General features: G+C 56.4%; 1 protein-coding gene across 27 annotated transcripts in view; it reads left to right on the top strand.

The window, feature by feature from the left end:
- EPS15L1 (epidermal growth factor receptor pathway substrate 15 like 1) overlaps positions 1–22576 on the top strand; it is a 101144-nt gene extending 78568 nt beyond the window's left edge. For 8 of the 27 annotated variants that reach the window (XM_067733083.1, XM_067733082.1, XM_067733086.1 and 5 more), the window contains 4 exons: positions 991–1123; positions 3569–3616; positions 16335–16540; positions 21942–22576. In XM_067733083.1, the coding sequence (XP_067589184.1) occupies positions 991–1123; positions 3569–3616; positions 16335–16540; positions 21942–22088 (534 nt within the window). In that variant the 3' untranslated portion in view covers positions 22089–22576. Of the gene's footprint in view, positions 1–990; positions 1124–3568; positions 3617–15545; positions 15799–16334; positions 16541–21941 lie in introns of those variants that run through there. The other 19 variants (XM_067733085.1, XM_067733080.1, XM_067733099.1 and 16 more) reach the window with 17 other exon arrangements.
- The last annotated feature ends 2251 nt before the right edge of the window (positions 22577–24827 follow it).

The raw sequence follows: 24827 nt of genomic DNA, 5'->3' as shown, positions 1-24827 counted from the left end.
GGGTGTCAGGGAGAGCTCTGGGGGTGGCAGTGAGGTCTAGCCAGTCTCTGAGGAAGAAGAGGGGCTTGAGGTGGACGGGGTGGGCTGAGCCCCCAGTTGGGGACTCTGTATATATGGAGGCCTCGAGATGGGGCACAAGGGGGTTCCAGGCACCGGGGAACTGGCCAGGAGAGGGTTGGGGCAACTGCAGGGATGAAGCTAAAGCCCTGGGCAGTGGCAGGGGGGTAGGGTGGTGAGGGGCTGTGAGGGAGGCCCTGCATGACTTGAGGAGTGCTTGGAGGTTACCTTCAAGCTTCAGGGCTGTTCAGTGCTCCTACCCACCTCCCATCTACCTAGCTCCCTACCTGCCTGGCAGCTGTACCTACCCATCTACCTACCTGCCCACCCATCTATCCAAGCATCTCTCTGTTGCTGGTTGGCATGGTCCCTCCTGGGTCTGAGGTGGTAGATGTGGAGGTGGGTGGAAGCAGGAGGAGGCTGGGGGAGGGTCCGGGCCAGAGCTGACAAGAGCCCACTGGAGGCAGCGATGGCTGTGCCCACGGGGCTGCGGTGGGCTCTGACCTGAGCCACTGGGTCAGGCAGCCCACGGGCACAGAGAGGGTCTGGTGCCGCTCTGACCCAACGCCTGACACTGACTGAAGGGGGAGAGGCTGGGCGCATCTCTGAAGTATGAGCAGGAAGCCCAGGGGACCCTGGGGTCAGGAGAGACCTGATATCCCCCTGTGGGTGGCAGGAAGCACCCCACCCCCACCCCATGTCAGAAGCCCGTCGAGGCACCGGGTTACTCTCACTTGCTCTGTGTGTTTGCTGGCTGCTCCTCACTGGCCAGAGGACCCTGGCTGTTGAGGGTGGAGGAAAGTGGGGGGGGGCTTGTGAGAGACCCTGGGCTCGAGTGGCGGCCATGCTGTGCAAGCCCGGAGGGCTCGGTGGATGTCCGCTGCCTCCGTGTTAACGATTATCTCTGCCTCTCTTTCGTGTCCTCTCTTACAGCCCCCAACTTCTGGCCCTTTCACCTCCTCCTTTGGAGGGGCAGGATGCTCAGATGACCCCTTTAAAAGTAAACAGGACACTCCCGCTCTGCCTCCGAAGAAACCTGCTCCTCCGCGGCCTAAACCGCCCAGCGGTCAGTACGCTTTCTTCTCTCACAGCCACCCGCCCACCGTCGCCAGGCAGCGGGGGCACTGCGGGCCCCTCCTTTCACCAGCCCAGAGTAGAGCAGACGCTGCAGGGCCTGCACTCAGAGCAGGAGGGTCTCCCCTCCGGCCGTCGCCTGGGTCCGCACACACTGTGTGCCTGGGACGTGCTTCCCGCCCCATCTGCCCTCGCCTCGTCCTCTGGGCCTCTTGGCTCCAGGCTGTGTGGGGCTCCAGGGTGGTCTCCGGAAGGTCAAGAGCTCAGAGCCCTCCTTGCGGTCGGGAGAGCTGCCGCATGGCCCCCGGTTCAGCATGCAGTCGTGGCCCCTCCGGCCTCCCCACCCGACCCAAGCTCTTTCCCAGGTTGGCTCAGGGAGGGCCCAGGGGTGGGGACGGCAGCAGCAGTGGCTGAGGCCTCCACTCAATCCAGTGCCTCCAGACTGGTTAAGGACTTGGGGAGGGGTGGGTGGGGTCTTCCTTGGCCATGTTTGATGTGAGAGGAGGCAGGATGGCTCGGGGCTCCCTTCTCCTCCGCTCCGGCCCCAGCATCTAGGTGGATGGCTCCGAGCAAGGGGTTTCCTGTAGACTCTGCCTCTCCTGGCTGCGGTGGGGTGGCTGCTTTCTCTCAGGGGTGAGCCTGGCATGTCCCCCTGAGGATGCTGAGGACTGTTAGCTCATGCAGGGGACCTCTCTTACGTGATGGCGATAGGCCAACAGGCCAGGTTACCAGACTCAAAAGCAGAAAGCTATTGCTCCAAGCGGCAGAGAGATTCACTGCAATTTCCCAGTCCATTTATCTGTCCCCTCTTCATCGTTCGCGCTCATCTCCCAGCAGAATCACCTATGTTGTCCTTAGACTTCTGGATGGCCACAGGAGAACCACACGCTCCCTCGGTCGCGCCTTCTATTCCACAGCCTTCCTCTCCCCGGTCCTTTCTGTCGGGGGGGTGGTGCTCTCCTTCCCGCCCGAGCTCGCCCTTCCCCGTCAGTCCGCCCCGGGGACTCGCCTTGGCACCTTGTGGTCATCGGTGCAGGCCCCCAAGCTCTCTCGTTTCAAGGGGTCATCAGTCCAAGGCTGGCCAGTCTTCCTACACCTGCCACTGGAGCCAAACAGAGGGGAAAAGCTATTTAAAAATGCTCCCTCTCCCTTTCTGTCACCTGGGCTGGCCAGAGCTTTCTCTGAGGAGGACAGGAACTCTGTCCGCAGTGCCCAGTTTGGCCTCCTTGTGGATGGGTCACGAGAGAAAGCACGACCAACAGGCGGGATGAATTTATAACAGGTTTTCTGTGAACTGTGAGCAGAAACACACACATAAAGAGATCACTTCTGTAAGCCACGCATCAAAGGCATTTATCATAAAACGGGGGAGAAAAGCAAAAACAACAAAGGAATTCCCTTGTGTCTGTGAGAGGCCGCTTATATATACCTTAGAGGCAGTGGCCCTTAGGGAACCCCTGACGGTCTCCTGATGGAATGACATTGGGCCTTCTCTGCCTGAAAGATGGGAGCCACAGCACACCTACACACACGTGCACATGCAGTCACACGCTGCACTCGTGCACACGCTCGCACAGTGCTTGCATACACCTGCATGCACACTGCACACGTGAAAGTACACACACACGAGTGCACACGTGCCCAGCAGCTCGGCATCTGTCGGGCCTCGTGGAGGAGCTGCTCCCCTCACTGGCTGTGGCAGGCGCAGAGCTTCATTCTCGGGGTTTCTTGGAAACACTCATCTCAGCCTCCTCCCCTTCCCTGAACCAATGCTGGGTGCTTTTGAACTTGCCCTCCGCTGTCACCTCCCCTTGTGTCTCCCTCTGCGAGCCTCTCCACCCCGCCTTGGCTTCTGCTTTCAGTGTGCCGTGGACTTAGAAAGCAGAGCCCGCCAGAGGCACGGCTCACCTCCTCGGAGCTGACTTCAGGGCTCGGGCTTTTTAGAGCGCTGTCCACGTTTGGGGAGGTTTGGCCCTGTATGCTGGGGGTCTCAGGCTGCCTTTGCTCGTGGCTTGGGGCTGCCGCAACCTTGCTGTGCCACAGCCTGCTAGGGTGCCGGGTGCCCCGAATATCGTCTTCACATCACAGCCCTCAAGGTGCACGTGCATGACTGTTAGCTTGCCAGATTCTAGCAAGACCCGCAAAGACGGGGCAGGCACCGTGATGCCCTCTTACCGGAACTGGAAAGGGAAGTGAGAGGGGTCACGTGTGACCCAAGGTCACGCAGCAAGGTGGTAGCAGGACCAGCCCTGGACCCAGGGGCCACCACCGCCCCCCTGCCGGCCTCCCACCCCCAGAGACAGCTGTAATGACAATCAGGCTGTGAGGTGCGGGTGCTCTGGACAGTAGTCAGCTTGTGTGCAGTGCGTAATCTGTGAGCGGCCACGACGTGTCTGCGTAGAGGCCTAAATGTCTCTCATCTGATTCTCTTACCTAGAAGCAGTGGCTGAACAGGAAATCCCTGCGTTGTACACACTGCTGGGTGGTAGGTACACACTGTGTGGCGGGTGCCCCTGGAGCACTTCCAGTGGTGTTTCTGCTGTGATTTCATACTAACCTCTAACAACCTGGAAATTGCTGGCTGTGCCGATGCCGATGTACCCGCGAGGGACACCTGACCCAGCAGGTGGATGTAGGTGGGTGGGGGGCATTTGGCTCTTTGAGGGATGCGCAGGAAGGTGTCCACCCCACGCTGCTTCCCTGATTGAGGGAATTGGAGCCCAGCTGTGCACACTGCTCTCCCCTCCCCCATCCAGGCCGCAAGGAGCAAGGCCACTTAAACCGGAGCCTCCTGGCAGTTATCTGGTTCTTAGCAAGACAGGTCGGCAGAGGAGAGTTGGAGGAAGTCCCACTCAGAACGGTTGTTATGAAAGCATCAGGCCTGGCTCTTGTTTTCTTGGCTGCTAAAGATGAGAAGCAACCAAGATGTCCAGCTGTTGTTGTCGTTGTTTTTGTAAGAAAACAAAAGTCCAGCAGTTTGCAAGGGAGGGGATGGAATGTGCTCTTCTGCTCGTCTTGCTGACCCAGCCTTTTCCCGCTTCGAGGGGCCGCGTGGCCAGCATGTGGCAACGCCGGGCGGTCACGCTCAGGGGCCATCCTGACACGTGGGGGAGCGTTGGTCCCAGGCGGCTGAGCCGGGAGGAGATGAGGCAGGTACCCTGCTCCCGGGGACGTGTGGCCCTGGCGGTCGAGCTGTGATCCCGCGAAGGTAGGCGAGTGGACAATCCAGCCTGCTGCGTGATAATGATTTTTCTCACAACCCACACACACAGCTTCATACCTGCACTCCAAATACCAAGAGGAAGGAATGGGCTCTTCTGTAACCCTCGCCGCCCCGCTTGTGAAATGGGTCCGATTGGCCACATTCCCACTTGAGGCTGGTCTGCAGGGGACCCAGAGGTTTCTAGAACCCTGCCAGGTCTTTGCGCCTGGAGTCGACTCCGATGTGTGAGGCCAGGACAGGCGAATCTGATGCCATATCCCTCCAGCATCTGGGCCACCTGTCCCACTAGAATCCCGAGAGGCTGTGTGATCAGGATGGTTTCACGTTCCAGCCGCTTCCGTTTCCCTGAGGGGCTCTGGGCAAGTGTCTTAACCTCGCCGAACCTCAGTTTCCCTGCCTGGACATGGGACCAACTCTGGCCTAGCATGTGGCCTCTCTGGTAAGTGCCTTGCACAGTGATTACCATGATGGGCATGGTGTGCATCCCCCAACCCATCCCCAGGGTACAGAGACCAGGACTCGGGGTCCTCCTTCCCTAGCTCCTTTCCCGGGAAAGACAGAGGCTGGGCCTGAGGTGGACATATGCGTACAGGGATTTATCAAGGGATCCTTTTCCCCCATGAGATTGCAGTTTAGCAGACACCTTTGCAGTTGAAAAAAAGTCAGAGCGTGGGTAGTTGAACTTCAAAGAGGTCTCCAGGGTCCCCTCTGGCGAAGCTCAGCTGTCGTCACTCGTGGGACCAAATGCACGTTTGGGTCTGAGTTACTCTTGGTTTTTGGGGTGCCATCTCTTGTGCACCAGCGGCTTCAGTTTTTACATTCTGTGGGAGCTGGTTTTTTGTTTGTGTTTTTGAGCTTGATTAAAGATTAATTGACATGCGACAAACGTATATAAGCATCAGCCTGTGCAGTCACGGTGGGGATCCTACCAACTGGGACCCTCACCAGGGTTCTCTGGGAAAGAGTTCTGGTGCCATAGGTGTGTGACCGGCGCAGCCCGCGGCTGGCCGTCTGCTCTGACCCAAGCCAGAAAGTGGACCTTTGGGGGCTGTCAAGAATCGCCCTCTGTGGCATGTGCACGGAGCTTTGGCATCAGCGCTGAGTTCTCTGTGCCTGGAGGTCTTTTCTAGAACAAGTCTATCAAGGTATGAAATGACCAGCAGGTGTCTGTTTGGGGTAGAGAGAATTGGTTTCTTCTAGGCAGATGCAAAACAGACCGTTCTGGCAGCCGCCGAAACCTGTCAGTTAGAGTTAGCGCTGGCACACCTCCCCCAGGTAAACAGCGGTGTGCTTTCTGCAACGGACCGGAGATCGAGATCAGTCAGAACTCACCGCTAAAGAGTTTCTAGGTAAAAGTTGTTGATTTGCAAAGGGAGAAACAGATTTTTTTTTAAGTGCAGGAAATGGCTGTGTGGGTGTCAGTGATTGGGCCTCGCGCCTGCGGCGACAGATAGCGGGATCCTGTGCCCCGGGCCCCACCCTTGCCACTTCCTGCAAGTGCAGCCCCGCGTTGCGGTTCCTGCAGCGCCCGGGTGACACCAGCTAGCGCGCCTTCACCGCTAACCAGCCAGTCACCTTTAACCTTTCCCCAATTTAATTATTATTACTGCTAATAACCTTTGCACCTTCAGGATAAAACCACGCACACACTGGTGATGTCTTTCTGCCCCTCTTCCCCTTCCCATAATTCTTCCAACACACACAGGACAACGGGAGACCGTTTAACCGGGGTCCTGTTTGGTTCAAGTGATTCTCAAAAAGTAAATAGATAAATAATCATTTCCCCCCTAGAACATGAGTCCCCTCCCACAGCTGTGACTGACTCCACACAGGGTGACTGGCTGTGGGATCTTTCTCTTGGGCGGTTTTCTGGTTGCCGCCCACACTTGGGCCAAGCCCGCTGGCTCGGTGGTCCGCTTGACCGTCCCGGGAGCTGCCACACAGGACTCGGTCAGGGAGGACGCCCCCGGTTCATCCGTGGCGCCAGCCCAGGTGTGTGCTTGGCTCTGAGATGCCAGGCTGGGGGTGAAACCAGGGTGGTCATCCCTGGCCCGTGTGGGTTCCGTCCCCTTGTTTGTTGCACAAGATCCACTCTTAAAATGGCTTCACCAGTTGAGCCGTGCGGTTAGCACCTCAACCTTGAGCTTAACTACTTTAATTCCGTTCCCACGATGATTTCAGAGAGATAATTTGGTGGGTACCTGTGAAGTTCTAGAACGGGACAAAAGCAGTTCACTGCCAGCTCGAGGAGCCTGGAATTATGGCCGTTGCCAGCCAGCCAGGGTTGGGGTACTCTAGGGGAGCCTCAGGCGCCCAGCCTGGCGGAGTCCTCCTTTCCCGCGGGCCACCCCCTGCCCGCCGGGAGCTTCTGTGCCAGGGCTGGGCGGGACCCCTGCCAGCGTGTGCTCGAGAGCCGGCTCCCAGCAGAGGGAGAAAAGCCATTGTCCTCTCAGCCTCTTAACCTGTAAAATGCCTGGAGATGAATTGCTCTTTGGGGTGAATTTCTGTTCTCAAAGTTGGCAGAGTTCAAAAATAGAAGCATTTGCCTACCTTAGCACACGCCCACCCTCCTGCGCCCGGAATCGAGCGGTGGATTGAGTGGGAGTTGAGTGACGCTCTTGTTGCCTATCGTTCAGCGGGGTGCAAGTGCCCAGGCTTGGGGTTCTGGAGCAGAGGAGTCAGGGCTCAGCCAGCTGGGCTCTGGTGGCGGGGTGTAGCAGGGCCTCGTGTTAGGGTGCAGGCCCAGAGAGTGTGGACTCCCCTCTCTGGTGTCTGCGCATCCGTGTGAACGGACAGCAGCTGCCACCTTGACCCCGGCCCCCTCCCCGGCCGCCAGGGGCTGCCTCGTGTACCTGCCCCCAGGCCTCCTGCAGCCCCTTGGTTCCACCTACAGCAAGGTGAGGGGGCCCAGGACGATGTTCCTTGTGCAGCCCTTGCTGTTCTGATGGGGTGAATGTGGTCCCTCATCTCTCACATTCAGAGCACTGAGTCAACCCCCGGCCGCCGCCATTGTCAGTTGAAAAACAGCACATGTGTGTAATCTGAGTGGGTGGTGGGAACTGGCTGTAAAGGGAGTGAGAGTGGGCGGGTCCCCCATCTACTGCAGGCTCTCTGGCTCCTTTCATGCGGCCCCGACAACGGGAGGGGGCTCCGGGTGGGCTCTGCACCCCCCCTCCAGTGCACAAGTGCCTTCAAACTGGCTTCCAGACCCACCGTGTGGCACCCTGGGGATTTTGTTAAATGTGGGCACGGCGCCTCTCTGCCCGTGCAGTGGTGGCGTTCTGGCAGCATTGGCACTGCTCTATAGGGAGGAACAAAGCCTGGGCCACCGCGGCCCCAGGGCTCTCCCCACCAGGCTGTAGCTAACATATCCCTTGTCCCCCCCCAAGGCACCCTAGGCCCCTCAGAGGGACGAGGCAGGCCAGCACACAGGGCTGATTCAGCAGAGTGTGTTGCAGGCGCAAATCAAAGAACAAGTACGATTTTTCAAAAAGCAGAACTGTGAGACCTGCCAGTCTGCATTATTTTGGTTGCAAAGACTGATCTGTGATTTGTAAATTCGTTTATATGTCATGTGCCCACTCCCCGTTTTTGCTGCAGAACTAAAGTGGCCCCTGTCAGGTTTCTTATGAATGTCTTAGGAGCTTTTCGTGGAAACCTTGAAAATTGTATTTTTCAGTCCAAAGGATATTTGTCTTTTGAGGACCCTGAAAGTGTGGCTACTTTTCCCCCTTCTCTGCTTTTCCTTCTGACAGTGCGAAGACCCCACATCCAGTGGGCTCCTCAGCCTTGACTACCCTGGGCACCTCACAGAGAATGAAAAACGCATCAGTTCAGGGGGCGCCTGGTGGATAATAGTAAATATTTGTTCAGCTTTTCTCAACAATTCAGAACCAAACCTCATCCTGTTCCCTTCAATGCATTAAGCAGATTTTTCTTAAAATTCGGTAAATATTTTTAGTGGAAAATCTCAAGATGGTGATGGTGGGGCCCTCAGATTTTATCTGCCGGCACTGTGCTGCTTGGCACGGCTTTGATCTGCCGGGCTTGCCTTCTCCTCGCGTGTGCATCAGCCACAGCGAGCGGGGCTGGTGTCTGCAGGACTCCTCGCTGGCAAGCCGCTTGGGTGGCCCTGTGGGTCACGTCCTGAGAAATTAGCTCTCCTCGCTCTCCCGCCCCATCCCGCCACAGGGGGACGTGTGTTTTTCACGTGTGTTGGTGAAAAGCGATCTTCTTCAGTAAAAAGTTCCCAAGTGATTATGGATGTGAAAGGTTGTGCTCCGGACAGCCTGCTTTCTCTCTCCCCCCAGTTAAGCTTTGTTGGTGGGTTTAAGGGGGCAGGAAGGGAGGCACCAAGGTGACAAGGAGTGCCCCCTCCCAGCCACAGCTCTCCTGTGTAGTATGACTCTCGGAAGCCTGGCGGTTGTGTAGGCGTCCCCTATAGTGTAGGACGAGTGACAGTTGTGTAGGCGTCGCCTGTAGTGTAGGACGAGTGACTGTTGTGTAGGCGTCCCCCGTAGTGTAGGACGAGTGACAGTTGTGTGGACGTCCCGTGTTGCAACGAATGGCAGTTTGGGAACGTCCTGTGTTGTGTAGGGTAGTAGCTCAGGTGGGGCAGCTGTCCTGACCACAAACCTTTGTTTTTTATTTTTGTGTTTTGTTGTTTTTGTATTTAAGTCTCATCTACAGAACTGCATTTCCCAACTGCAGCCCTCAATCTTATAAATAGAACGCAGCAAGTATCTGGTTGGGATGAAAACATACACTCAGACTCATGTCTATTTTTGATATTTTCATTCATCCGATTTATTGAGACCCCCCCCCAAAATCACCCAACCCTCTTACTTTTCTTCTAAGTAAAGAATTTCAAGCAAGAGAATCTGGCTTCTTTCAGTGTTCACATTTGTATGTTGAGGGGGGTTTGTGTTCTATCATTCTCTCCACTCACCGCCGCTGCAGGGACCCTCCCGGCAGAGAGCTTCCCGAGAGGCGAGGAGGGAGGGTCGGCACGGGCTTCACCACTGCTGGGTTGCCGGGGGCCTGTGTGGCCTCAGAAAGTTCAGAAGTAGGGGAATAAAAGACATTGCTACCAGGGTGGGGCCGGCCACCGAAGTTTTTTTTAACAGCACACACCGTGGTAAACGATCGGGTTCATATTGTTTTTGCTCAAGGCTGTCCTGTGTGTGGTTTCGGTGCACCGCTGGGGTAGCTGCTGAAACTGCTGCGGTTTGAAATAAGTCCTATTCTGTCCTATCCTCAACCTTGCGTTCCTCCCTCTGGTCATGAAGACTCCTCTGAGTGATGGAGAGTCTCTCTGGGGGGCGCGGCAGCAGCTTCCAGCCAGCCCCCAGGGCTGGAAGTCACAGGCTCCAGCCTCTGCAGTCACAGCCTCCCCTACGCTCGGGGCTCCCTTCCCTGGGCAGGTGTCTAGGAATGACAGGCCAGGTATCATCCTGGTTAGCTTTATACCAAAATTAAAAAAAAAAAAGGGTGATCTGTGCTCTCTTCACTGAAACACGCCCCAGTCAAGCTTTTTCCTCACTCTCCGTACCCGGAGCCATGGAAAGGCATAAAGCCGGGCAGCCGGCTTTGCTCGGGGGGCATGGAGGCAGATCGAGTTACTTTGTCCCGTTTGAGATGAGCAACACCTCAGAAAATCGGAAAAAAACCAAAACAATTAAGGGTTAGCAGAAGTGGTTACATAAAAGCAGGAACTAGCCCCAGAATGTTTTAAAAGCGCAGCTGCTAAAAATAAACGGGGGCGCAGAGTGGGAAGTTTGGACCAAGGGCAATCAGGGCGAGGGTTTCTTTGTAAAAAGCCTATGCTCGCGAGCATCGTGTCAGGCCGATCCGGGGATGCCACCGATTTCGCACGTGCCAGGTCCGATAATTCAGCCTCTGTGCCTGAGCACAAAAACAGATAACCGAGAAAAAACCGTTTGATTTTCTCCCCCTCACGCCCCCGAAAACAGGAGCAGTTGATGTGCCCTGGTTTCATATTAACACAGTCATGATTTCTAAATAACAACGGTTTCGGCAGCAGAGCAAAACCAGTCCCGGGCTGTGCTTGACATGATTGCCAGTTCTCATCTCCCCGATCATCTCTTTGCTTGTCGGAAACCTCAACTTGACATTCTAGCTGGCTGGATTCTTAACTGCCCCCCACCCCCCACCAAAAACTGATTAAAAAAAAAAAAAAAATCCCCCAAAGCAGGGGAGGAAGGTCTTCTTAATTGAAAAAGGAAAAAAAAGAAGAGCGCACAAGTGGGCAATGATGTATTTATTTGAACATTTGGACTGTTGTGGTCGCTCTCAGGGCCTGGCTGGGGTCGACTGACCCACTTATCCCGGCTCAGATGTCTGCCCTTTGTGAGCAACTCCTGCAAGAAGTGCTCCAGGAAGTCAAGCAGCCGTCCACCCTGGACTTGCTGCTGGAACCAGAGGCTGCTCTGGGCCCTGGGCTTTTCAGCCTGTCCCTGGCAACTCTTACTTTTTCTTGGATTTGGATTTTGCTATTTGGTCCATTCTTTTAGTTTCTGATTTTAAAAACATTAGCCTAAGAGTGCACCGATGAATACTTGTCGCCCTTTCTTGCAAAGGAGGGAAGCCAGATGGCTGTATCCCTTCCTGGCTCATCAGTGAGGTTCCCCCAAAGGCCTCAGGCCCCTCAGGATGGCCCCGTGGAGCCTGGGTGGTGGCATCCCGCCCATGAGGACCCCCACCAAGAAGAGGGGGCTGGTATTACTGGCACCTGCAGTGTGCTGAGCCCCACCTACGTGGAGCTGACCCTCAGGTGTGCTGGAGACCAAGACAGGTTGGTGCACGGGAGGTAGACAGGGCAGTGGGGAAGCCTGCAGGGGTGGAGTGAGCCCTGGAGAAGGGTCTTCCAGGGGAAGGGAAAGGCTGTGTCAGGGCCGGGGGAGACTGGCCGGGCTGGACAGTGCAGGGCGGTCAGCATGGTGGAAGTCGCTAGTTGCTATGGGAAGGAGGCCGCGGTGGCCAGGCTGCAGGGACTGTGCCCGCTGAGGTCAGTGTCCCTTCCCTCAGTGTCGCCACCCCTCAGGACCGTGTCTCCCAGGGTGCCCCTGCCAGAGGCACACATTGTACCGGCTCAGTTCACAGGTGAGGACCCGTCACCGTGGGCCCAGAGAAGGCTGCAGGTGTTTCAGGGCCCCCCCCCACCCCGAGCATAGTTCACTCGGGAACATGTCTGTCCGTCCACGATCAAGCCCCAGTGATGCCGCGGCTTGGGGTTTGGAGAGCGAGGCGGGGTCTGCATCTTGGTGCGCCCTGCAGGGGGACTCTGGTGGGTGTGGAGCACACCTGGGGCGTGGTGCTACTCCACCCTGCGGAAGGAGGCTGCCTGGGGGGACCAAGGAAGCAGGATGGTGGCGGCCAGTGCACACAACTCAGCAGTTCAAGGGGAGGACACTGTTGCCCAGGGGCTGCACGTGCCCACCACGCTGCGCACGGGACATACGAGTGGCTCTGTTAGAGCAGAGAGCTGCAGTCGGGGGTCCTCGGTTTCCTAGTGGGGCCCATAGGGGCAAGCTGTCCTGACCTCTAGGGATTGGAGCTGCGCCGGCCTGGCCTGGCATTGGCAGACCAGTAACGCTTGATTTACGAAAGCAGGCAGCCCATCCCAGGCCGAGCCCGGCTCCGGCAGCCGTGCACAGCCGGTGCTCTATTACCCTGTGAGAGTGTGCTAGGGCCTCCGTAACAAATACCACAGACTGGGTGGCTTAGACAGCCGAAACTGATCGTCTCACAGATTTGGAGGCTGCAAGTCCGAGGTCAAGGTGTAGGTAGGGTTGGTTTCTCCTGAGGCCTCTCTGCTTGGCTTGTAGACAGCGTCCTCCCCCCCGTGTCTTCCCGGGGTCTCCGCTCTGTGCATGTCTGTGTCCGACTCTCCTCTGCTTCCAAGATCACCAGTCCTATTGGATTAGGGCCCAGTCATAGGACCTCATTCTAATTTAATTACTTCTGCAAAGATCCCGTGTCCAAAGACAGTCACATTCCGAGGTACTGGGCGAGAGGACCTGAACATAGTGAATTGGGGGGTGTTGCGAGGGGAACCAATTCAGCCCATCACAACCCCATTTCATGGATAAGGAAACTGAGGCTGAGAGAGCAAGGCTGAGTGGGGTGGTGGCCGTGCTTTGCACCGTCTTCCAGGGGCCCACACCCCACTCCCTGCCCAGGGCCGAGCTGGGAGGGCTGAACACAGGCATGGGGAGACAGCGGGTCACAGGCGTTTGAGGTGGAGGTGCCATCTGGGCCGAGGGGCTGTCTGAAAAGAAGCCCGGGGTTGGGGGGTCCTGGGGGGGGAGGGAGGTGCCGCTCAGGCCCTGGAGGGCGGTTGGGGGGTGATGTTGGGAAGGGTTCCGTGTGGGCTGTAGGGCCTTCTGGATTCGCCACAGCGGATGCGGGGCCCCAGGGCAGGGCCGGGCACGGTGGAGCTTGCACGTTAGAAAGCTCCGTTCAGCAGAGGGGTCTAAGCAGCGGGCCCTGCCCTAGGCAGCGGGGACACAGCTGAGGACAGCAGGGCCCTCACCCTCGTGGAGCTCACGTTCTGTTGGGAAAGAGAGAAAATATACAGCAAGTGACATAATAACGACGGAGCGTGACGAGGGCTGCAGAGGTGTCTGAGCCAGAAGTGGGGAGGGCGGCCTCTGTGTGTGCGGCACCCACACGAGGAAGAGCGTTCCAGCCTGGGCAGCAGCAAGCGCAGAGGGCTGCGCTGGGCAGGGGCAGGATGGCCGAGGCTGGGGTGTGTATTCCCAGAGCAGCGGGGAGAGCTCGGCAGTGTCGGGTCAGCTCTGCGTTAAAAGGCCACCTTGCTGGGTGCGGACGGCCCATGGGGTGAGAAGCTGAGAGGGTGAGCAGCCAGTGGCTGTCGCAGGGGTGATTCCCAGGGACCCGGGAGAGGTGAGGACCACTTGCCTGAGGTGGTGGTGCGGCCATGTGGACCAGAGCACCCTGCCTCACGCCCACCCTCCCTCCTGCCCAGGGTGCCCCTGGGCTCCGCCTGGCTGCTCACTGCTCGCAGCTGCGCAGCCTGGAGTTGACACACTGCGGGGCAGGTCTTGCCCGACCCCTCCCGCCAGAGCTGCACGCTCGCCTCTGAAGAGAGGGGAAGGGGTCCGCGGCAACACGGTAGCGCTCTCCGGTCACTGTGGTGCTGGGCCTGGGAGGCCTTGGCTCACCCATCGGCTCGACCCTTGGACCGGGAGTAGCCTGGTTGTGTAAGGTGGCCTTGGGGGAGGCATTTCTTCAAAGCCAGCACCCAGATCGCCCTGCTCTCTGAAGCCTAGGGGCTGAGGTCCAGGAGGGAGAGGAGGAGGCAGGATAGCCGACAGCAGGGAGAACGTCTCAGGGAGGGGCATTTGGTGCTGGGTGGGGTGGGCCGCCTGAAGTCTGTGTTTCTGTCACAAATAGGAGAGAAGGGACCAGAGGTAGAGAACTCAGCCTGCACAGAAGATGGGTCGTGGGGATCAGCCCCAGGACTTCACCCTGAGAAGCAGTTACCCTGGGGGAGAGAGGCCCTAATTCCTGCTGTGCCGCGGGACTTGGCACCGCCCTTCTGGGGAAGGGCCCCCCACCCCGGGGCTTTGTCGGTGGCTCACCTGGCTTATTGGGCCTCAGGGCTGACTGAACTGATTCGTGGCCACAGGGAGAGGTTGACCGATGTCCCAGCCTACAGCCTCCTCTCCACCCTCCCTTCTTGGTCGGGGTGCATCCTGTCGGAGCCTGGGACAGGCAGTGTGACAGGGAAGGTCAGGCTGCAGTGGGCACACCTTCTGACCCACAGCTCCACCTCCAGAAACGTTTCCTATAAATAAACACACGTGCGTGGGGGTGCTGCTCGTGACAGTGAGAACCTGCAAAGGCCAGGGGTCAGCAAAGGGGCCCCATTAGGCCACAGGCAAGGGCATAGAGGTGCTCCGCTCTGACCGCAGGAAGCAACAGAGGGCTGGGTGCAGGGCTGCATGTGTCTCAGAGTCCTGGGCAAGCCTCGGGAAGTTAAGACTCTCGGTTTCCTTGAACAAGCGAAAAGAAACCAGCAGCAGCTCTGACGGGAGGGGGCAGCTTGGGGCCTCTGTGTTCCAGCTGTCGGTGGGGGCATCCATGCACTGGCATCCCCCGCCCACCCAGAAGTCCCGATTCAGGTGGGATGGGGTGTGGGGATTTTAACCAGTGCTTCTGGTGGGCTCGGCGCCCATCTCTTCTCCGTGGGCTCTCCCAGGCGGGACCACGTCACTGGTAACTCGAATTTCTCATGCATGGGTGAAGCTGACAGAGACAGGGTGGCATTTGTACCTTACGGCCACCCAGCTGCTGCGTCGAGTGACAAGTAAATAAACTTGCGTGTCCGGGGGGGGCCTCAGGCCAGGCTCTCACAGGCCCCACACACACTGAGCCCCACTTGCGCAGGCACTGCGGTGCCGGATGCTGAGTGGCCTGGAGTGGGGCGCAGCCCCGTGCAGCCCCGAGGAGCACGCCGTGCACCAGTCACCCAGTCTGACCCCTACCTCTTCGTTCCCACTTCCCAGACAGGAAACTGAGGCCAGCTGGGGCTGAGGGGTTTGTCCTCATCTGGGTCTCAGAACTAAGGGTGACAGAGGCAGGAGTCGTTAGGGACACCTTGAGGCCGTCAGAAATGTGGCCTGGGAAGCAGCGTCAGAGAGGGTGGTTTTGGAGCTGGGCACGGACATGGACGTGCGGGCAGGTGGGGTGGCGGAGGCGAGCAGGGTGAAGAAGGCAGGTGTCCTGGGCTCAGGTGCTACAGGGGTCAGCTGTAGCTCAGGGCCAGGGGCATTCTCTGGACGTGCAGCTGGATGTCCAGGGTCTTCTGTGGAATGTGACCCTCGGCTTTTGGGTTCTTTTTGCGCATTACTTTGAAATTGCAAGAGTAAACATAGGCAGCTCAGTTAACAAATCAGAATCGTGTTAAGTATCCTCGAGCCTCTAGCCCGGGCTTGGACACAGAGCTGCCAGATTGAACGTCTCACCCCCTGGGTTACCCCAGTACCCTGGGCAGCTGTTGGGCAAATGAGTGGCATCAGGCAGGAACCTGGCCTGCAAAACAGGCAGATCCCTGAGGCTCATCACGTGGGCCCCCCGCCCCCTCTTGCCAAGCAGGCCTGGAGAAGGTTCAGGTTCCTAGCGGATTGTTCTGACATATTGGCAGGATTTGTTGGGAGAAGCCACCTGTCCTCAGGCCATACCCCCGAAGCATGGCCTCACAACCTCATTTCCCTCCAATTCTAAACACCTCTCTCCCGCGTCCCCGTGGAGATCTGCCTTGCCGGGACCGGGGCATCCCAGAGCCACCCTCTTGGCAAGAGCCCAGAAAGGCCCAAAGCCTGCCCCTTGGAGCCAAAGGGACAGAAGCGGGAGCTGGAAACGAATTTAAACCCAGGACGGCAGAGTGGGTTTGTCTGGTGAGCTGCCTCCGGACCCTCACGACTAACACGGCTAACTCTGCACACACCACATTGTGAAACTAATCGCCCTGTTTAGTTGCAAGTAATCTCCACCCCCTTTTTTTTAATCGTTGGACGCTTGCAGTGTATTTTTCTGCTCAGCCGTGACTTTTGAAAAACTCAGTGCGATAGTAAATGTGTTGCCATGCTAAAATGAATCACTTTGAAACACGCCTGCATGTGAGCTCTTTAAAGATGATGTAAATTTTAGCTGCGGTGGGAGGGGAGGGGAGGGGGTCATCTGAAGTGGTTTTCTTGTAACGCCCACAAACCATTAAGCCTCCGGGATAAATGGAGAGGAAAGCCAAGATCCACGCAGATTCCCCGGGGTCCGTCCCTTGAGCGGCATTCCAGCTCTTTCCAAAGAGGGATAGGGTTTCCCAGGGAGCTGGTGCCCGGCTCTTCAGTCAGGACTCTGTTCTGTCTGTGGTCAGTAACTTGTATTTCTTTTTTTTCTCCTTTTTTTTTTTTTTTTCTTCTCCTAAACTTTCCAGGTAAAAGTACACCCGTAAGCCAGCTTGGTTCTGCAGACTTTCCCGAGCCCCCCGATCCATTCCAGCCACTCGGGGCTGACAGCAGTGACCCGTTCCAAAATAAAAAGGGGTTTGGGGACCCGTTTAGTGGAAAAGATCCATTTGCTCCCTCCTCTTCAGCTAAACCTTCTAAAGCCTCCTCCTTGGGCTTTGCAGACTTCACCTCTGTAAGTTAAGTTCTCCGCCTCCGCGCCATTCCCTCCCCTCCCTACGCTTGCAGCTTCTTTGGGGTTATTTCTTTTTTGTCTCTTTCGAATGGCAAACCTCCTCCTGGCTCAAGTCTCCCGGTACCTCACACCATCACCCGTGTTATTTATTCTGTACTGCTGCTTTCTGTAAGAAAAACGGTTTCTCAATAAAAAAAAAAGAGCTCTGGTTTGGATACTCTGTGATAAGGGCACGTTTTCTTCCAGCAGGGTGGCCCAGTATGCCTGTTTTTCTGTCCTTCACGGTAGACTCTTTGTATTAGTTCTGTTGCCCAGAGCCTGTTGTGTTCATTGATTTTTTTGGAAGCCACGACATCAGACGCTTCTGAAGTACGAAAACAAGACTGCTAAAGTTACATTCGGGTCTTGCTGTCCTCAAAAAAGTCTTTGTGGGGGAGTTCTGATGGTCCCACCCAGTGCATTTTGGGCAGCAAGTGCGAATTGAAGGACCCAGCCGGATCACATGAAGGGAAAGCAAATTTGATTTTTTAAAACTTTTATTTCAGTTACCAGCTACAATGAAAACTGAAATGCAACCTAGAACAGCCACTCTGAATCCCCTTCCTTTTGCAGGGAAAAACCCCCCAAACTCAGAAAGCCATTAGCAGAGTTAAGTGCCTTTTTCGAAGCTAATCCAGGGATTTTGAAGGTCTGGTTTTGTGTCTTGGTGTGAAAAAAGATTCCAGATTGTAAAACGCTGTCACATTAGAGTGTTTTCAGTACCCTCATCAGTACCCAGAGATCTTGTTCTCAGAGAGCTTCAGACGTTGTCTTCCCAGAATCAGTTTCACTGTCTGTTGCGCACCTGTGTTTTTTAAAAGGTTTTCTTCCCTCGATTTTGCAGTTTCCTCGTTCGTTGTGAGATGTGTTGTTTATAGATGCTTCCACTCCTAGAATATCCGTCTTAAAGCACGCTCTGCCATATCAGTGCCCAGTGAACACCCAGTTCCTTTCAGATCCACCTCGCGCACAGCTGTCGTGGCTTATTGAAATCGCCCAAGACGCCGACACATTCCTGGCTCTTGGCGACCTGTAAATATTTTACGACTGCAGTTAGCGGGGTTGTGCTGACGGCCAGGGCACAGTGTGGATATATATACAAGTGGCAACATTGTTAATAAAAGCCAGAAACAAAACCCGCTTTATCTACAGTTTCTTAGATAGCACTGCCTTTATTTTTCAATGGAAAAACTGAAACACTGATGAAAAAAAATAGAGCTATTCACGCATGACTCAGGTACTCTAGGGTAGGGCGGAAGGGCAAGTGGATTTGAATGGCAATTGGAAGAAATGACTGTTCTCTCTCTGAAATGCACAGTTCTATTTCCTGTGCCCACCCCCCCCACCCCCAGCTGGTTTTTGGAAAATTTTTTTTTTTTAAACCCGAAGATTTCAAGTTATCATTTGACACATCATTTCTGGTCATTCCAGCACAGTTGTTAACATCGATTTTAAAACACCCCTGGGATTTAATCACCCTCAACTGCAGGTGAGGAATTGGATTCTGCCCAGTTTGCAGCCCTGCTGTTTTACGTTTAAAATCACCTTTCCCGCTTCAGACGCCCCAGTCTTTCCAGGGGAAATCACCTGACTGGGAGATCCAGCCCACTCTAATGGGATGGGATGCATGGGAGGCAGGACACCTAATTGGTTTGGTTTGTCCCCTCAGTCATACCATGGTCCAAAACATGGTCAAAAGTGTCCCACCTCCAGGGCCTCAGGATGTCCTTGCGTTTTCATGGCGTCCGGGGGCTCAGTCCATTGGCCGGTGGTTTCTGTGTTCACTGGACCTCAAAGATACATGCCAACTCGAGGCCAAAGTCGGTTCCTCTGGTTTGTGTGCTTCAGCTTCCCTGAGTAAATGCAGAGAGGTCTCTAACTGCCCAGCAGCCTGGCAGCGTGCCTCGTTCAGATTGGATGTTCTAAGCGTGCCATCAGGACATGTTGTTACGCGTGCAAAAGCAGCTTGGTCCGTGTTGGAGTTCAGGGATGCCAGTGTTACAAGTGTACTCAATCCCGCCCCCCTTGGCACCCCAGCTCTGCCACTCTGGAACCCTCTCATTCATAAGCCCCCAGTTTCCATCAGTGGGTTACTTGTGCTTGTAGCGGCTCACAGGAACTCTCTCTGGTATTTCTTTTAAAACAAGCCTTTCTGTCTTAGGTGAACGTGTTTACTAGGAAGTAGTATTTAGAGGTGAGCAAAACAGCGCTTTCTTTTGGGAAGTCTGCATTAAGAGCAGAGCAAATATCAGACGGGATCAGTCACGCTTTGCGTCGTCAAACGAGTCGGATGCTTCCCTGGTGGCGCGGTGGTAGAGGGTCTGCCTGCCGATGCAGGGGACACGGGTTCGTGCCCCGGTCCGGGAAGATCCCACATGCCGCGGATCCCACATGCATTATCCTGCTGTCCTTGCGATAGCAGGGTAAGCGAGTTAATGGGACGTGGCTAGAAGTGTCCCCACGCGTAGTGATGGCAGACGGGTGCACATGTCGATCCCTGGGGAGGAAGGGTGCCGGTGCTTCACGTGCCTCTTCAGAGGCCTCTGAACCTCGGATTTCTGTGGAGAGGCCGCCGAAAACAAACCGCTTAGAGTCCGTCAGGCCCCGGCGCGGGAGGTATCTCAGAAGAGCAGAATGCTCGTGCCCAGCCAGGTCTCGGTTCCTCGACGGCACAAGAGTGAAGCAGAAATCGGAGCTTGCCGTTTACCGAGCAGCTCCTGCACCCTCAGGCGGTCCAGATTCGCGCCGGCGTGTAACGCATCCAGGTCAGAGGACAAGAGCGCGGCCCCGTCAAGGTATCTCCACCAGGGCCGGGGGAAGGATTTTCTGCTGCTCCGAGACACAGAGGGAGCCACAGAGAAGCCCCTTCCTCCAGTATCCCTCAGACATCACAGCCCGTTGTGCTCCTCAAGTGCAAGCAGACCACGTGCCTGCTGCAAGTCTCCATCCTGGATCCTAAGCTGGCCTCAAACCAGTCCACTCTGAAGGCATCTAGAACGTTCCTGTCAGCACGTTTACTGTGAACACACAGACTCCTTGAGCAGGAGGCACCCGGGCTGAGCAGGCACCGTGGCGTGGGCCCAGCCTGCCCGTCCCTGGCCACGTGACCTCAGCCAATCCCTTGACCCCTCCGGGCCTTGGTTTTCAGCTTTGGTGTGGACCACCCCGGTCATTACTTGTTGGCCCCTACCCGCCCCCTCCTCTGAGCTGGCAAGGGCGAGGCCCCTGTCAGCCCAGCTGTCCCCTCCCGATGCTGTCAGCAGCACCGCAGTCATTCCCATCAGCATTTGTTGTTTTTTCCTTGTTTTTCTCCTGAAGAGGTGTTGAAAAATTCCCCAAAGAATACGGTGGGGCGGTGGAGGGGGGAGGGCGATTATCTGTGACCAGTGGTGGAAACACGAGGGGCGGGGACTGGCTTTCAGGAGTCCAACTTGGAGACCCATCAGCCCTCTGAGCATTTTTCTGGGCAGTTTCTCTAGAAAACAAGGACCAGCCTTTGTTCCCGGGGACAGCCCCTCTTCGTGCTGACCCTCACCTGCCCCTGTCTGACTCCCCAGGCAGGTGGAGAGAGGCCTCCCGGGCTGTCCTGCTTCCTCCTTCTCCTCGGGGCCACATCCAGCTCCAAAGCAGCCTCCCCCCACCCAGCCCTTCCCTGCCCCAGTCCCCGCTGTCTGGCCCTGCCTCACCCGCACACTGGCTGTCAGGTCATGAAACATTGAGAAGCTGCCAACCCCATCGCCCCGTTCGCTTGCCCAGGGAGCCTCCTCAGGAGACTCTTAGCTCCCTTCTGGGGCCTGTAAGCCCCTCGAGGTCCGGCCCCTTCCACCCTGTGCTCTTCTGGCAGCACCAAGTTTGAGCACTTGGCGCCCAAGAGCTGGCACCTCACTGGGGATGGTGCCCAGACCTCCAGGGCCTGTCCTGTGCCCTCAACTCTGCAGTTACAGCTGACCACTGCCATCCCCACTGCCCCCCGAACCAGGGAGGAGGTCCAGAGTCCCGAGGGCCCAGGCTCTGCAGCCACCTGCACCTCCACCCCCAGGCCTCAGTGTTCTCAGCTGTCAGCCCACCTCCTGGGTTGCCACTCAGACTGTGTGTGTGTGAAGAAGTAGCCATGAATTCCTGTCTCTGTTCCTTCCGCGGGGCTCCTGGTGGGTCTGCCGGGGCCTCCACAAGAGCCTCTCTCAGGTTGGGATTGTCTGTAGGTCTGTTTGTTCCCGAGTGGCGCCAGGCCCCTCTTTACCTTTGGTGTGTCATCCAGTGCTTAGCAGAGAGCCAGCCAGAGTCAGTGCACGGAAGAGAGATGCTGATCCAGGCAGGCCAGGGGTCCGAATGGGCTGCAGCTCTGCTCGGGGCCAGTGGTGCTGGAGGCCTCTCAACTGGAGGCAGAGTACAGCAACTGGGGGCCTCGGGGGGTTGGGGACCCCCACCAGGGGAAAAGCGTGTGAGGTCTGGCTTTGCTTTTCTTTCCATAGAGCAAAGGTACCCCGAATGGTTTGAATTCACCCATCTCAGGATCAAAACGATTTCTTCCCTTGTTTTAAAAAATGATTCTTTAAAAAGTTGAACCTTTCGGAAAAGGACCCCAAGAATAAAAAACTCCTGGACCAGATGGCGGTGTAAATGCCAGGGCTCCTGTAAACGTCCAAGTACAAGGCGGCTCTGAGCGTCTCCCAGAGCTCCTGGGACTGTGGCTGAGACGGAGATGCTGCGTTTCAGGACCTCATCATCTTGCTTGGCCTCAAGGCCCCTTTACGCGTTTGAGACTCAGAGATCTGTTTGAACCGGAACTCTCCAGCCCCAGCGCCTCTCACCCGGGCATCAAGGCCCGTCGAGGCCCAGGCTCCGTGGGGTTTGCTGTCCCAGCTCCTTGGGGTTCCACTGACTCTGCTCCCCAGCTGCTTCCAGAGACGCCCCTGCCATCCCCCGAGAAGAGGCCCCGCGGGCGTGCTGTGGGGGGGAGTCCCTGGAAGTCTCTCAGTGTCCCCGATATCATGCCTGGCTTCCGCCTGCTTCAGGTCCCTGCAGGGACGGGACGGCTGGTTTGTCTGGTGGCAGTTAAGGTCAGACTCAGCCCTGTGTCTCAGTGCATTGACCCCTTCCAGACTGGGGGGCAGGACTGGGGCGTGCGCGTCCCCTCCCCCTCCCCAACCAAGACAAGGGCTTCCGGCGTTTCCTGGTCTTCACCTGCACACCGGGCACCTTCCCGCACACACCCCAGCACTGCGTTTCCCCGCACCCACCCGTCCACCCCCGACAGGCCTCCGCCTCCTCGCCCAGCAGCACGCCCCCACCCCTCCCCGCCCCAGCAAGCAGGCAGCCAGCGCCGGGGCCGTGTAACCCACCCTCCGTTTTTCCTTCGCAGTTTGGCAATGAGGAGCAGCAGCTGGCGTGGGCCAAGCGGGAGAGCGAGAAGGCGGAGCAGGAGAGGCTGGCGCGGCTGCGGCGGCAGGAGCAGGAGGACCTCGAGCTGGCCATCGCGCTCAGCAAGGCTGACATGCCCACCGCCTAGGCGCGGGCCCCGTGCTCGCGCCCGCCGGCAGCACGGCCGCGGGCCAGGCTTGCCACAGGCGAGGCCTCGGAAGTCCCTATAGATAGACGCACACTCGGTCTCGGCGGTCCCCGCTTCACGTTGTGACATGTCGCAGCCACTGTTATGTCAAGGGCTCGCTGGTCGGAGGGCCTCGGGCTCTGGGTGGCTCACCCAGGGCACGGAAACACAGCTCATCCCAGTGCAGGAGGCCCGAGGAGACGCCCAAGGATCCATCTCTTCGCTGTGACATCCCCGTCTCCCTCCCGGAACCAGCAGGACGAGCAGAGGAAAGCGCCTGTCTCCTGCCTTTCATCCCCTGCTCACAGCTGGGCAAGTACCAGCGTGCGGGGCGCACCCCACCCCGTCGCCTCCCCGACCTCCCTCTGAGACAGACACCCCGGTGATGTATGCATTCATTGTATAAAATTTAAGTTTGAATGATTAATATAAAATATTTTAATACAAAACACTAGAATTCTTTTTTTTCCTCTCTCTTTTCCACTTAAACGTTGTTTTCCTTGCATTAACGTTCACACGTGATGTCACATGAGGCAGACCAGGCAGAGGTGGAAGACCAGGTCGAACGTTCCCGGTTAAATCCTAAGTGTTTGAGCAGAGAAAGCCAGTTTTGGAAGTTTTCAAGGGTCACCCTGTCCCTCGGGATGCAGCGTGCTTCTGAAATGGTGGGCTGTGACCTCACTGCGACTGGGGCAGGTGGCCCTTTGTCCCAGCAGTGCAGTTTGAAACGAGATTCCTGCATACAGTTCACTGGGGCCTCGTCTGGTCTGCACGAGGGGTGAGGCCGGCAGGGTGGTCTCCACAGAGTCAGCACGCGGGGAGAGCTTTCCACCGGGATGCAGCTGAATTCCCCTAGAACCTTCCAGAAGCTTGGACTTAACTGTTGGGACGACCTCAGGAGTTGATGAGGATATTGCAGATTTGCCCCCTGCTTTGCTTCTCACGTCCCCAGGGAGACAAGACAGCCCCGGCCAACTTCCCTTGGGTAAAGATGATCAAAACTTGTGAGTCTGAGTGGCCTGAACCTCTGACCTTAAAACCATGCAGGAAGGGGGTGAGACACCATTGCCGGGACTTAATTATTTATATTTTATTTATTTACTTTTGGCTGCGTTGGGTCTTCTTTGCTGCACGCGGGCTTTCTATAGTTGCGGCCAGCGGGGGCTACTCTGTTTTGCGGTGCCCGGGCCTTTCATTGCAGGGGCTTCTCTTGTTGCAGAGCACGGGCTCTAGGCACACGGGCTTCAGTAGTTGTGGCGCATGGGCTCAGTAGTTGTGGCTCGGGGGCTCTAGAGCGCAGGCTCAGTAGTTGTGGTGCACGGGCTTAGTTGCTCCATGGCATGTGGGATCTTCCCGGACCAGGGCTTGCACCCGTGTCCCCTGCACTGGGCATATTCTGAAGCACTGTGCCACCAGGGAAGTCCCCAGTTGCCAGGACTTAAAGAGGCCCAGAATGTTCCACATCAGAAGGAGCCTTTACTGGAAACGGCAGGGCACGCACAGGCCCTGTTTCTAGGTATCTGTGGCTCTGATACCTAGAAACCCTTCTCTTGAAAAATTCCTTTTCAATGTGTGTTCTGGGTCTCTGGGTCCCAGTCTTACCTTCTCCCCTTCCTTCCCCAGCTAGGGCAGGGCTGTTGACAGCCCCCTACCTACCCCAAATGCTTTATCCCAGCCAGGGAATCATTCTGACAGAGGCACTTACTTGCTTGTTTTTGCATTTTAATAAACTTAATTTTTTTAGACCAGTTTTAGATGTGCAGAGAAATCACAAAGATAATACAAAGAGTTCCCATAAACCCTTCACGATTTCCTCTCTTTTTAACATCTTACCTCAGGCTGGTACATTTGTTATTGAAGGAACCCCATATTGAGATATGATTATTAACTAAAGTCCACACCTGATTCATATCTCCTCAGTTTTTTCCCTAATACCCTTTTTCTGTCCCAGGATCTCACATGGCATTTGGTGGTCGTGTCTCCTTAGGTGCCTCTGGACTGAGTTTCTCAGACTTTCCTTGGTTTCGATGACCTTGACAGTTTTGAGGAGTGGTCAGCTGTCTTGTATGTTGTCCCCCGTTGAGATCTGTCCATGTTTTTCTCATGGTTAGCCTGGGGTGACGGGTTTGGGGAGGACCTCAGGGGTGAAACGCCCTTCTCATCACATCGTATGGAGTCCATGTCATCAATAGGATTCATCACCATTGATGTTGACCTGCATTACCTGAGGATAGATTGCTTTCGAAAGACAGTTTTTCAGACCCAGGTATGTAGTTTCACAGTCTTGCATCAGACCGATACTCTGTGAGATTGAAAGTAAACCATAAACTGGTGTTTACGACAGATTTAGGGGAATGTAGAGATCGACCAGGACAACCCAAGCCCTTGGTAGTCTTTCTGAGGTCCTGGAGTGGGTGGGCTTCCTCGGTGCCCGTGGAAGGGCCTTGCCTCTCTGCCGTGGCGTGGGTCTGGGACCTGGTGCCTGGTGCCGAGGCCTGTGGGCTTCCTAGCCTCTGACGTGCCCCTAATCCTCTCTAGAAGAGCTAGCGGCTCCGGGAACGTGGCTGGAGGTGATCCCTAAGGCTCTTTCTTCCTGCAGTGGAACCATCAGAATAAATCCGAAAGCCCCATGCTGCGTACCCCTACAATTATATCCCTTTGGGGAAGGCACTGACCACGTCACCTCTCACCGAGGTGGTC

The sequence above is a fragment of the Pseudorca crassidens genome, chromosome 3 (genome assembly GCF_039906515.1).
Source record: "Pseudorca crassidens isolate mPseCra1 chromosome 3, mPseCra1.hap1, whole genome shotgun sequence".
In the NCBI taxonomy this organism is placed as follows: domain Eukaryota; kingdom Metazoa; phylum Chordata; class Mammalia; order Artiodactyla; family Delphinidae; genus Pseudorca; species Pseudorca crassidens.
Note: the sequence above shows the minus strand (reverse complement) of the source record. Positions and strands in the feature narration are given on the sequence as shown.